General features: G+C 53.6%; 2 protein-coding genes across 2 annotated transcripts; both read left to right on the top strand.

The window, feature by feature from the left end:
• Positions 1-138: 138 nt before the first annotated feature.
• Positions 139-6,692, top strand: CSUI_006453 (folate receptor family protein; the record flags this gene model as incomplete). The annotated part of the gene is made up of 5 exons (XM_068066612.1): positions 139-146; positions 1,301-1,770; positions 2,638-2,730; positions 5,318-5,527; positions 6,133-6,692. 5 exons carry the CDS (start codon positions 139-141, stop codon positions 6,690-6,692), a joined length of 1,341 nt encoding a protein of 446 aa, XP_067921405.1.
• A 1,499-nt stretch (positions 6,693-8,191) lies between these two features.
• CSUI_006452 (apicomplexan specific related) lies at positions 8,192-11,712 on the top strand. The gene is made up of 4 exons (XM_068066611.1): positions 8,192-9,261; positions 9,895-10,794; positions 11,318-11,445; positions 11,647-11,712. Exons 1-2 carry the CDS (start codon positions 8,987-8,989, stop codon positions 10,256-10,258), a joined length of 639 nt encoding a protein of 212 aa, XP_067921404.1. The 5' UTR covers positions 8,192-8,986; the 3' UTR covers positions 10,259-10,794; positions 11,318-11,445; positions 11,647-11,712.
• Positions 11,713-11,714: the final 2 nt, after the last annotated feature.

The raw sequence follows: 11,714 nt of genomic DNA, 5'->3' as shown, positions 1-11,714 counted from the left end.
GACAGCACTAACAATGTTACTCGGGGAAATAGCTGTTCAAAAGACACCTTGTCGCACGCTTTGCTGAAGTAGTCCGGACGACGAAGCCGTCCACACTTAGCCAGCCCGCATAACCCGACTCCAGAAACTCGCAAGGAAATGGTCTTGTTTATCTGGGAGGAGCGGCCCAGTGCGAAAGGTTTGTCTGGAGCCTCTCCTGTGTCTGAGCAAAACTGTGTTGGCTGACTCTGCGGTCGTCTGCTTCTTCTGAATATCATGCGCAGACCCATCGAGTATCCCGTTGCATTCGACGTGGGTTTTTTTTTCTCGAACTCTCCCCCCAGCACACACCTGAACCGAAACCCGGCACTCGTATGTGGGGTTCATGGCTTCCCAGGTGCAGTAGTGTTCTATTCAAAGGAACGCAAGGTCGAAGTATCGAGTGTGCACTGCGTTGCGTGGGAGTCATTGTTGTTTGCCCGTTCAAACTCGAGTAGTTCACCGCCTGTACGGGTCGTTGCGTGTGCCGGCTCCTGGTGACCGATGCCATAGAGAGTTTACACATCGGGTGTTCCTCTTCACGGTGGATGCACACCACTTTTGTGGGGTCAAGCTTAGTTGCAGCCGTCGCATTGGATGTGGCTTTCGTCCGTTGCGCCAACTCCGCGGCCGCCGGCAGGTTCTCGGTTGTTAGTGGGTGGTTTGCTTACAACAGACAACGGCCAAAACATCGCTCTGCTTTTCACAGAGTGTGTGCTACATCAAGTAGCTCGAGTGTTCGGTATTCTCGGGTCCTCCCGCGAGCGGCAGGCCATGCTGCTGTGTAAGTTGCATCATGCTCTTGGTTCGACCTCCGCCCCACTGCACGTGCTTGTTTGGTGTTCTTCATTGTTGTCTGGGAGCCCGATTCTAGGCAACGCTTGCGTACTATAGCTGGGGTGGCTTGCCGTGAACGTTCTGCCTTGCTACTCAACCCCCGGAACAAGTTGCAGTTTCTCATTCTTGACACATTTTCGTTGCCTTGTGTAAGCATCGTAGAGTTCTGGAATGACACAGGAATACGCTGCCAGATGCTGTCTTCAAACGTGCGTTAGCGCGCAGCTCCTTCTATACGTGAAAGCAAGCCTTGGATTCGGCGGGGAGCAGTTTGTATGAAACTGAAAGGGCCACGTATTGATTTCATCTGTGTGCGGTCACAGAGAAGAGTCCGTGCATCGTAGGGGTGGAGCGTAGCACGTACTGGCGTTGCTGCGGCGGCATTTCATCACGTGGTGAAGCGCCTTCCCTCGACCGCCTGAATTCTTCGGTTTTTCCTGGTCAGAAGCAGTTTTGCTGTCTGGGTCCCGCATGTGATCAAGAAAGAGGCACTAAACCACTTCTTTGTCAGGGAGCGAAGGCTGCTCACGACGCAGTCGACAATTTACCGCCTCCTTTCTTCTCTAACGATGCAGTTTCCTTCGTTTCCTTCCATGAGGCGGCACCATAACAACCCGGGAAGTATTTCCTCTCTCAGCATGCAACAGTCGTGGCGACATGTCACGACTCAGAGTCGGACCTTCAATTCTTTGGTTCCGAGGGCACTGGCAGGACCAGCGCGCGTCCCCAGAGTGACCCTCCGCGGTCTAGTGTTTTCGGGAGTTCTGCTCGCGGCATGCACTTACCGGGCTGCCCTGGCAGACACACCTGAGACGAGGCGGGAAGAGGCCCGGGACGATGGACCTACTGGCGCGTATTCTCAACAGAAGACTTCGAGACAGAAGGAAGCAGACAACCGAAAGCTCTCAGCAAAAGGTTCGAACCCCACCGCCGGACATTCAACAAGCTTGTAGATGCCCGCTAGCAGAGAGCGAGGAGAGAGTCTCAGTGTGTCCCAGTGTACGTTTTCTTGCAGGCTTCCGTCGGCGGAAGACACGACACTCAGGACTTCATGTAGTCTCTCCAATGCGAGTGTATGAGGCCGGTCGCCGACTGGAGCCTCAGAGTTTGGGGAGACTTCCATTGACAGCTACTGAAGGCAACACCAGAAGGCCACTGTATTGCGCTTGTCTGCTGGGGGTCCTGTGTTCAGTTACGTGTCTACACGATTTCTGTGTTTTGGTCTCCCTCTCGGTGGAGGTCGGACCGGTCGACGGACAAAACACGGCCAGGTGTCCATCCCATCCACCTGGGAGCGTACTCTCTGTTATACCATGGAATGACGGCTAGAAGGCAAGTCGGCGCGGGCTCGTCATTCCTGTTTGACTCCGCAGTTCGAGTTCCGGTGGTCTGCCGCTTCTTTCAATCGTATGTGGGTTGTGAAAGTTCTTCTGCGATCTCGACAGCCATGGGGACACAGTATATGTCCTATTCGTCCTGTCGCTGTGGTTGCCAAGGGCCTGCCAAGTCGGCTGAAACCCTGTGGCCGACGGGAGGACAAGATTTTGTTCTGAAGTAGCATTCTGCTTTTCCACGTGAAAGGAAGTGGTTTTTCTCTCTGCCCTAGAAGGCTCTTAAATCCATGTCGGCGGGCCAGCCTAACTCTTCGCGTGTTCGCCGGGGTTTTTTGGTGCTTCAAGCCGTACGGCTGTTTGCTTGATGATGAGTCAGCGTACCGGAGATCAGCCGCACGAAAAACGAAGACGGGTCAGTCCTTATTCATCCCTTGCTTGCTTCATGCAGGCCTTTGTTTACCTACAATGGGGTTCGATGTTGACATTCCGCGAGACCGTACGGCGGATGTTTTCCTTGCCTGCCACGAGCACGAGCGAAACAGTAAGTGACCGTTACCGTGGTGGCACCACTGTGACAGCAACAGGTTTGGCGACAGTCTGGCTACTTTTTCGTAGTATGGGAGAATCCCATGCTCATATGTATCCGGAGAGGCATTTCATTAAATGGTTGATGGTGCATTTGTATAGCAGACGTGTGTCGCGTTCGGTCATGTGTCCAGCTGGTGTACCGACACGGCAGTCGAGGTATCACTGAACCTGCAGAGGAGGAGTTCACACATTCTGTGCTAGCCGTGCAAGAGACAGGCAGGATGCTGGAGAGACGGAATTAGATCCGATAGAGGAGTAGAGCACGTGTGAAAACGAGCGCTACTCTGGTCTTGCCGGCGATGGACCAAGACAGGGTATCTGTCGTGCTTGGTGCCAAGGTGAATATATGAGTGCGAACTTGCGTGTTTGGGGTCGCGGGCTGTGATTGCGACTGTGCAGCCTGCTGTTCACGGAAGGACACGGAACAAGTCTTGAAGCGGCTTGTACATTATTTTGGCTCCGAAATGCTCAAAGACCCTCCCTCCTTTCCTCCCCGTGATTGTGAGGTAAGGTTCTGCACTTGTTAGGGCTAGGGTTACCCGGTGATCTCGTGTAATTGTGACCTCGTATGCGAGTTGCTATACTTATGAGTCTCCAGTGTACGTGTAACAGCGAGACCGTCGCACCAAGGGTGCACTTGTTTTTGCTCCGGTTTCACAGCCTGCCCCGTTTGCGTCCGAAAAAGGTCTCAAGAACATGTCGAGACCCTTAGAGGGGAGTTGCAAGCTCAGTATCTGTCTACCTACACACAGGCTAAAGAGCCGCGCTGTGTTCTGTCTTGACGATATCCGCGGTTACGGGGGACCGGGCGACACTGTAGTCTTTTAGAGATGAATAAAGGGGAACTGCGATGAAAAGCGCTTTCCCAGCCTGGCTTTGGCTGAACTACCTGGAAGTCCACTCTGTTATGTTAGGTGTGCGAAGGAGTGTGAAAACTTACTGAATGCTAGCTGTTCCGGGGCGTTGAAGTAGCACTGTCGTGAGAAATACTGATCGCACATTTCTTTGGTCGCATTCCTGGAATGTTGTGCACCCCCCCACTCTCGCTTTATCTTTCGAGTGGGTGACAAAGTTAGATTCTCATGTAAGTAAGCGTGCATGGTACTTGCGCCTGCAGTCCTTCACTTCAGCAGCTCTCTGTTCGAGGTGCGACGCCCGCGTGGGCCTGGGCAAAATGACAAGGGCGAACGGGCCTCTCCTCTGCAGCTCTTTCTGCGACTCATGGTGGGTTTTGCTGTACTGCCTTTTACCCATTTTCTAGTGGGGTGCATCAGGTTTGAGAGTATGGGGGAGATTTTTGCTTATCCAGACACTCGTAAACTGAACCAGACATCTGTGGACGAGTCAGTCACTCAGAGAATGAATTCGTACCGTGACCGTACTCCCGTCATCTCCCCACAGTCAGCTCTGGCTTTCAAGAGACGTCTTCGCAGCCAAAGTCTTCGATTCTGTCAAGATCTTAGGCAGGCACAAGAGCGATCGGGATGTGCAGCCGACTGCGCAGGCCCACACGAGGCAGAGAGCGATACGTAGTGGCACATCGTCAGAGAGATCCACTTTGCCTACAAGATTTCTCCGCTGGCCCGAGTACGTTTTAGCTGTCGAAAACGCGAGTGGCCCAAGAGGCTTTACGGACTCTGCTTCTCCAACTGGTAGGTTGCATGGGGCTTTCCCGGAAAACTCTTTTCGTCCAGATGGTAGGCTCTCGAGTACGTGTGCAAGTGCACAGGGATGGGCAGTTCGCTTTGGGAGAGTAAGGCCTCAGTTGGACATCGAAAAGCTCATTGGTACTCCTTGGACCAACGCACTTGCAGGAGAATATTTGCATTTCGGTCTATCTGCTTTATGAAAGAATAGAGGACATATAGTAGCCTCGTGCTTGCTGCGCATGATTGGCGAAAATACTATTTAAAATTATCAATGGAGAATAACTAGGCGCTAGTAAAGAAAAAATGCTATCACTTTGAAGGTGGGCCTACGCTGTTGGATGCTTTTGTCCCAGGTATCGTGCCTGTCGGGACAACTACTTCGCCCCAGCTCCCTCGGGCAGTCCCCATTCCCTGACGTTCTGCACGGCCGATTCCATCGTCTGTTCTCCCCTCCGCGACGGTGCGTGGACCTTTTCTGGATTGGTGCAGAACGGCCTGTGTTCTCCCTTCGTTCGTCGGAACTTGAAGGCTAGGTTTTTGTAGTTGGCTCCTAGGCGTCTCCGTATTGTTTGTTCAACGCCCTGTTGAAGCTTGCGTACAGGCCCAAGCTCTTTGTTTCTGTCTTCTCGACCCAGCTGCCAGGTAGACAGGAGTGACAAGCTTTGGCCACCGTGCAGGTGGAACAAACAAAGCACTTCATAAGCGCATCTCCGTCCGAGGAATGCCCTTGATAGATTGCCGGACAAAGAAGGACAATGCAAGAAGCTCGAGATGGGGATCTAATGCCGATCCTGTTGTTCCTACTTTCCAGTAGGTGTGAAACAGTGGGTGAAAGGACCTTGTGATAATAGAGCGCTCGACACCCTCTGTGCTGTTGTTGTTCCCCTTTAGTCACAACTGACGGGGCAGCCTTCTGCCGGCGCTTCGGCTTTGAGGTTGCGTTCTCGCCAGATACGGGAGAGAGCAGGCGAACAGGGAGAGCCTCGGGGGATAACCCTGGCACCAGTTCAGAACGTGAGGGTGACAGCGCAAGTCACCGGTGGCAGCGAGAGCACGGGAGCGATGACGACGAGGAGGACGACGACATGCCATGTTACAACGGTACATCAGAAAGCTGTTTCGGTTTTTTTTGTTTCTCCTTGTTGGGACCGCTAGCCACCATGTTGCCGTCGGTTTATGTCGATTTCTAATTGAAGATACCTCCGTGGCTTTCAGTGTGCGTTACCTTGCTGCTCACAACCAGGGCTGTTTCGTTGCATTGGTGTGTCTTGGGATGTACCGAAAAGTGAGGAACTCAAGCGAAGAGCTAGGCTGATGTTCGGATAGCGGGAACTTGTTTCGTGTCGGGGCGGTTTCTAGCGGTTCTGAGAGGCGTCCAGTCGTGGCCGGGCAGCACGTGCTAACCATGCCTCGGGCCCCCGAGAAAGCAGACGCCCCCAGAAGTCACACGGAAGTCCAGGGAGTTGCTTGCGTCTGAACAGCTCTCGGCCGCATTGCAGTCATGGTCGGATAAGGAGCCTGTTACGCAGTTGAGTTGCCGAGGGGCTGTCTACCAGCACACTGCTGGATGCGAGACCAGTGACAAGCTTCTCTTGACGCTACTGCGGGGGCGGCAGTGCACGAGTATTGCTTTCTTATAGTGTGGGAGTTGTGCAAGTGCGATTTCCGTTTTGTAGGCACTCCTGCGGCCAGTTTCTTCTCTGCAGCTCCTGCTGTAAGACCGGAAGAGAATTGGCACTCACGAGCCGTCCCGCTAACCTGGAGACTGCAGCTCCTCCTCCTTTGGAATCAGGTCAAGCGATACTTGCAATCGCTGATCCCTCGCCCAGAAATCTGGCTTCTGCTTTTCTTCGGTTTTTACTTCCTGTCCAAGATCTGCTCCTCGTTGAAACTGCTGGTTGGAGAGGCAACGTTCGGTGTCCACGCGCCTCCTGGAGTCATGGGGAGCTACAGCTGTGGAGGCTCTTGTGAGGGTGAAGAAGAAACAGAGGGTAGCAACAGTGCGCGGCTTACCGGATACGTCTCCGGCACTCATGACTCCCCTTACCCGGCACCCGTGTCGTGGGCGGGAAGGGAAACAATGTCTACCAGCCAGCACGCAGTGCTAGCAGCAGCGGAGAAGCGACAGCGACTTAATGCGAACAGGTGTAGCGTACAACAACGATGTGGGCTGGCATCTTCGCGGGGCGGGAGAGAACCAGACAGCGAAGATGAAACTGAATCCGTTTGTGCTGAAGATGCCAAGGAAATGATGCTTGTTCGATGACCGATGATATCACCGTTGTGGCAATCGCTTGTGACTCTTCTCAAGCTCGTGATTTGACAAGGTGTGCGCCTTATCCGGGCACCTTTTTGATAGCCCTTTTCGAGCCGTGTGCTCTAAAGAGATTACGAAGGAGAAGGAGTTAACAGCCTCTCATGATGAAATGACCATTCTTCTTTCCTGGCTTCCATTTTAACGGGTATGATGAGACCAAGATGGCCGCTGTTGAGTCGGCCTCATATTACACTCTGTAGCGAATGACAGAGGTGTGGGGTTGGTGAACGGATTTTTCGGCGTCAAAGTGGGAGGGAAGCTGCACCTCCTACAGCTTTCCTTGGTCGTCTCAAGTCCGGTAAAAGTCAATGCGGCATGCTATCACACCTGCTTTGTAGGTCCAAGTTAGGGTCGACACACTGCCTGCACAAGATAAGCAAGCCCGCTTTGTGTCCTCTTTGATCCATCTTTGAGATGAGATTTTCTCGGTGCAGCCGGGCCGAATGGCCAGTCTTGCGGAATGTGCAAGCACTGTAGAAGAGTTGCCGTATCAGCGGTGGCGGGTGAACAATTTAGCTTTTCTCCGTCGCATCACATCGGTGGCACAGGATTGACCTTAGTTTTGGTGACGCGTGCGGTGTCCATGCTGAGCGCGAACACTCTTGCCGACATCTTGTCCTGCAGAATCAGCACCTTTGCCTACCTGAGTCCACGCCGGTGTCGGCGTGCTCGGCGAATCGGGGTGTATCTGGCTTCGGGGTGACAAAGAAAAAACGAAAATCCTTTGCGAGCGTCCGTCAAGGACTGAGCAGTATGGCTTTATACAGGAGCCGAAGAGGCCTGTGTAAATCCGACTCAGCGGCAGGTTCTCGGACACGAGGACTGGAAGTCGATTGAAACCATCAACATTTAGGCGAGTTTCACACTCCGAGTGTGAAACTCGGAGTCTCGCAGATATACTGGTGCCTGCGAAAGGGGAAGGCATCCATCGGAGCTCAGTCACGTGTTCTCTATACCGTTGATGTATCCTCCGGCACTCCGTGGTCTCACGTCGGCAGGAAACCGAAATAGTCACAGATATGGACTCCTCCTCACTCTGACGCAGTCGACTCCTGGGTGACCGGATGGTATGAGGAAAGTTAATGGTTAATAGTAGCCTTCCTGGGAAGGATTCACTCAGAAAACTGGGAGCGTAGTTGTTTCTAACGAAGTGACCACAACGCCCACGATCTTCCGGGCACTTCCAAACCGCTGTAGGGCCTCCGCCCTCACTATGCTCGAACCAATAACAGCCGTATGCAGGAAGAACCTCTTTGGCCGGTCTCGTCCTGGTCAGGTGGGCCTTTTTGCCTGGCTCCTCGTTGTAGATCGAGGGGTACGTATAGGTACGGGAGTAGTCTGCAGGTCTCGGCTCGCGAGCCAGCAATCACTTTAAGGCCCACCCGGCCCCATGTTGCGCGGTGGTGGCATGTCTTGTGGTGGCGGGAGACCAGATTTGCGTTTCTGGCACTGCAGTATCTGATAGGATCTTTCGCTGAATCTGGAGGTGGAGCGTGCAAAGGTCTGTTCTCCTATAGTCGTCTAGCTTCGTTTTCTCCGAAAGTCGTGTCTAGCTTCGCTAAGATACCAGAGAGCTTTTTTTCCCGGTATCGATGTCGCTCGACTCCGCGGAGTGGTGTCTTCCAAGGTGTCCAGGAGAAGCAGTGCCGTACACTTGGCTAGCTTCCCCCTGACCAGGGGCTGCTCTGCAGTCACCCGCCAAAGCGGCTCGATGCTCAGACTTCCTTGGAGGCCGCTTCTCTTTAGCCGCATCCAGAAAGTCAATATTCGCCACCGGGAAAAAACCCCGTGTTCATTCCTTAGGTTTTTCTGTTGCCGGGCAGGGCATTGGACGACCAATCTGAGTACGGGAGGGTCCGTCACCGGCTCGTCAGTGCCTGAGTTCTCTCCGCAGCTGTTCTTTATTGTCACTTTTTCACGTACGCCACTCCCAGTTTTTCTTTTCCAGTCTAGAGCCTACCACAACATGCCCGTTTTCGCTTGCCCGCGTAACTTCGTTTTTTAGAGCGGAGCGGCGCACGCGACCGGAATTCTCGCGCACTGGCGGGTAAACCTCAGGACTCTGCTTGTATTGCGAGCCAACTGCTTCTGCTGGGCACTATCCTCTCACCAGAGGAAGATGCACAATGAATTCGCATGGGCTTGGCTCCGGCGAAGTCATGCTTTTCGTCAGTTCAGCTGCGTGATTTCCTTTGCGGAGTACTGTTGAGATAAGAACATTTTCACTATACGTTACCTGTGCGATGGCGCATCGTAGCCGTTTCGCAGACTGCTACAGACACCAGGACAGTTGTCCTAACAGGCCGGTCGACGACGACGAAGAATCAGGGTTTTCATCGGATGATGACGATAGCGTTGTTTCGGACAAACGCGAAGCTCGCAAGAACTTCGAATGCTGCGGGGACCGCCGGTGCACAACGTGGTTCGATCTCAGGAGCTGGTTCGGATACCTGCTGAATGACCTCCCACGCGCTGACTTCAAGGCCTGCTTTACGGATGTTGCGCATGGTGGTATTGGGTGAGCCACTTCCACGGCAATTTTTTTCTGTAGCTGCCCGGCCCCGTTCGACTTCTATGGCACGAACCAAAGTGCCTGTCCAACCAGCAGCACACATCGCATTCATGGGCAGCAGCTCCTAGAGGCACATGGTGTATCGTGCCATTCTGGAGGCTTCTGTCTTCAGGCTTGACGCTGCTACCTTCTGGGTGCGGGAGTGAACGACGTAACCGACTACCTGGTGTCCGATGATCACTTGGTTCAGTGGAACTGACTGCCCACCTGTTACCTTCAAATGTCTGCCTTTCTCGTCCTCTCCATCTTGGCTTCTGTGCGTGTATAATGGTATCCCGATTGTTCTGGCTGAGGGTCTTACTGCCCCTCTAGGCGTGCTGTGGCCGAGAGCTCGTCTCGTCTAGCTGTGAATCGCCGTGTATCGTAGCCCCACACAGTAGTCAAGCAGATACCAAGGCGCTTTTGGTTTCTAAGCTCTAGAGACCAATCTGCATTGTGGCACCTAGGACAGCAGAGTCTCGTCACAAACACTGAGCGGAGGCCACCTGCCTGCATCAGCCCGTCTCTTGTGTGAAGGAAACCAGTTGTTTGAAAGGTTGTTTGCTTCCCGCCTTTTTGTGGTTGTCCCGTATGTTGCAGTTTGTTTGAGAAACTGATTGTCCTTGGCGGAAAGACTTTGGAAACCTTTTCGGAGATTCACTTCTATGAGCAGTATGTGTCAGCTGCACGTCCCTATGTACCAAGAGACCTTGCTGAGGCCGTTGGTACCGATGCAGCACGTTTACTCTGGACTCACAAGAAGGTTGAGCGGGTGACGGCAGCGCAGTCTCTTTACGCCTTTGGCCGTGGGTACCTCACCACCGCTCAGGTCCTGCCGACTCGCCAGGCAGTAGCGAAGTATGTCAAGGCGTGTGTGGGCTTCGCGTGCCAAAGCAGGGACACCGAAAACCTTTACAAATGGATGCCTGTTCTGGTTGAACACGTCTTCTGGGTGCAAAGGTGAGGAGAAGTAAAGAGCTGCGAAGCACTTTTCCGGTGTGTGTTAACACATGCACCCTCCGCTCCATGCGAACACTGTCTCACTCGCACTCTGTTCCTGCTGGTGTTCTTTGATGTGGGCTCGCTCTCTTCCTCCTGCCAGAGAGCTTTGGTGTCTGAGGAGCAATGTCGTGAGCAGGGTTGCCGAACGTGGGGTAGTCGTCACTGTTCTGGCTTGTTTGCTTCTGTCGTCTACAGTTTGTCTGCGGACTCGCTACTCGGGACTGCCACAGCCCGCCTGCGCGTCTCGGTCATCCTCCTTAGTAGGGCCTCCTTTTTGAATCCTCAACTTTCGTGTGCCTGACGGGGGCCCGCAGCGAAAACCCCGTGGCTACTCGAGGTCACGTGCAGCGACAGTGTCCCCCCACTTAGTTTTATTGAGTCTTAGTCCAACCCTCAATGGTTTTCTATGCGACGGTTGCATCTGCAGGGTTCGGACGGAGGTTAACGGGCATTCGAATGACTTGCTTCAGGATCTACAAGAATATCTAGGCTACAAACGTGAGCTGGCTTCTGCTGACACACTTTGCTTCGCAATCGGCCTGACAGGTGCTGTAAATCAGTCTGGCTCGGCGACGAACAGCCGAGGGCATTAATTGATGGCTTAGAATTGTTTCTTAAGCCAGAGCTGTTCTTGATGGCTCCCGCCCTGTGATCAGCTCTGGTTTAAGAAACAATATTCACGTTCATGCGCGTACTGCTCCTTCCGCCAGATAAGGAGCAAAGAAGATCCATGTTAGTCTGCTCTCGTGTTAGTCTCTACCAGACTAGTAGACGCTGCCAGAAATGTCCCCAGTACTTCGGGCACCGGCTTTGTCGGTCTCAGCCGTGGCGTTTCAGGAACAGATGTGGGCTTGGAGGCTGCGCAGCAGCTGGCGGTGTTCTCCAAATCAAGTGCAAACAAGGAGTTTTACGTTTCTAGCACTGCGCTGCTTACTCCAGTATTGAAAAGCAAACAAGACCGCGGTGTGCGAGCCTGCACTTGTGGAGACCTGTGCTTGCTCTGGCTGTTCTGCTCACACAGACGATCATCTGCTGCCGCGAATCCGGGAGTGCCTGCGCGGCAAAGCCATCCCGCAACGATCAGACACGCCGACGGGAAGAGAGTTGGTCCGCCTCTACGCGATGGACTACTTCAATGTTCTCGCCCAGGTGCGCTATCATAACTGCGGGTGCTGTCGTCACCGGAGTGCACCTGGTATGCGCCCGCCAGCAGATATAACCGTGGATACACAGCGTGCGTCCCGGGGAGAATACTTTCGGTCCTGGTGTGCGCAGGGTGCAAGCCGAGAGGTTGCCTGCGAGAGCTGCGCCGGGAGCCAGATTTTACTGTTCCTTTTTACGTGCGCGCAGGAAAGTGGAGTGGAGAAAAAACACCGAGCTGTCTGGGCAGATGAGGAACTCGAGATGTTCATGGAGGG

This window comes from Cystoisospora suis (genome assembly GCF_002600585.1).
Source record: "Cystoisospora suis strain Wien I chromosome Unknown contig_3272, whole genome shotgun sequence".
NCBI lineage: Eukaryota > Apicomplexa > Conoidasida > Eucoccidiorida > Sarcocystidae > Cystoisospora > Cystoisospora suis.
This window is presented reverse-complemented; position numbering and strand designations above follow the sequence as displayed.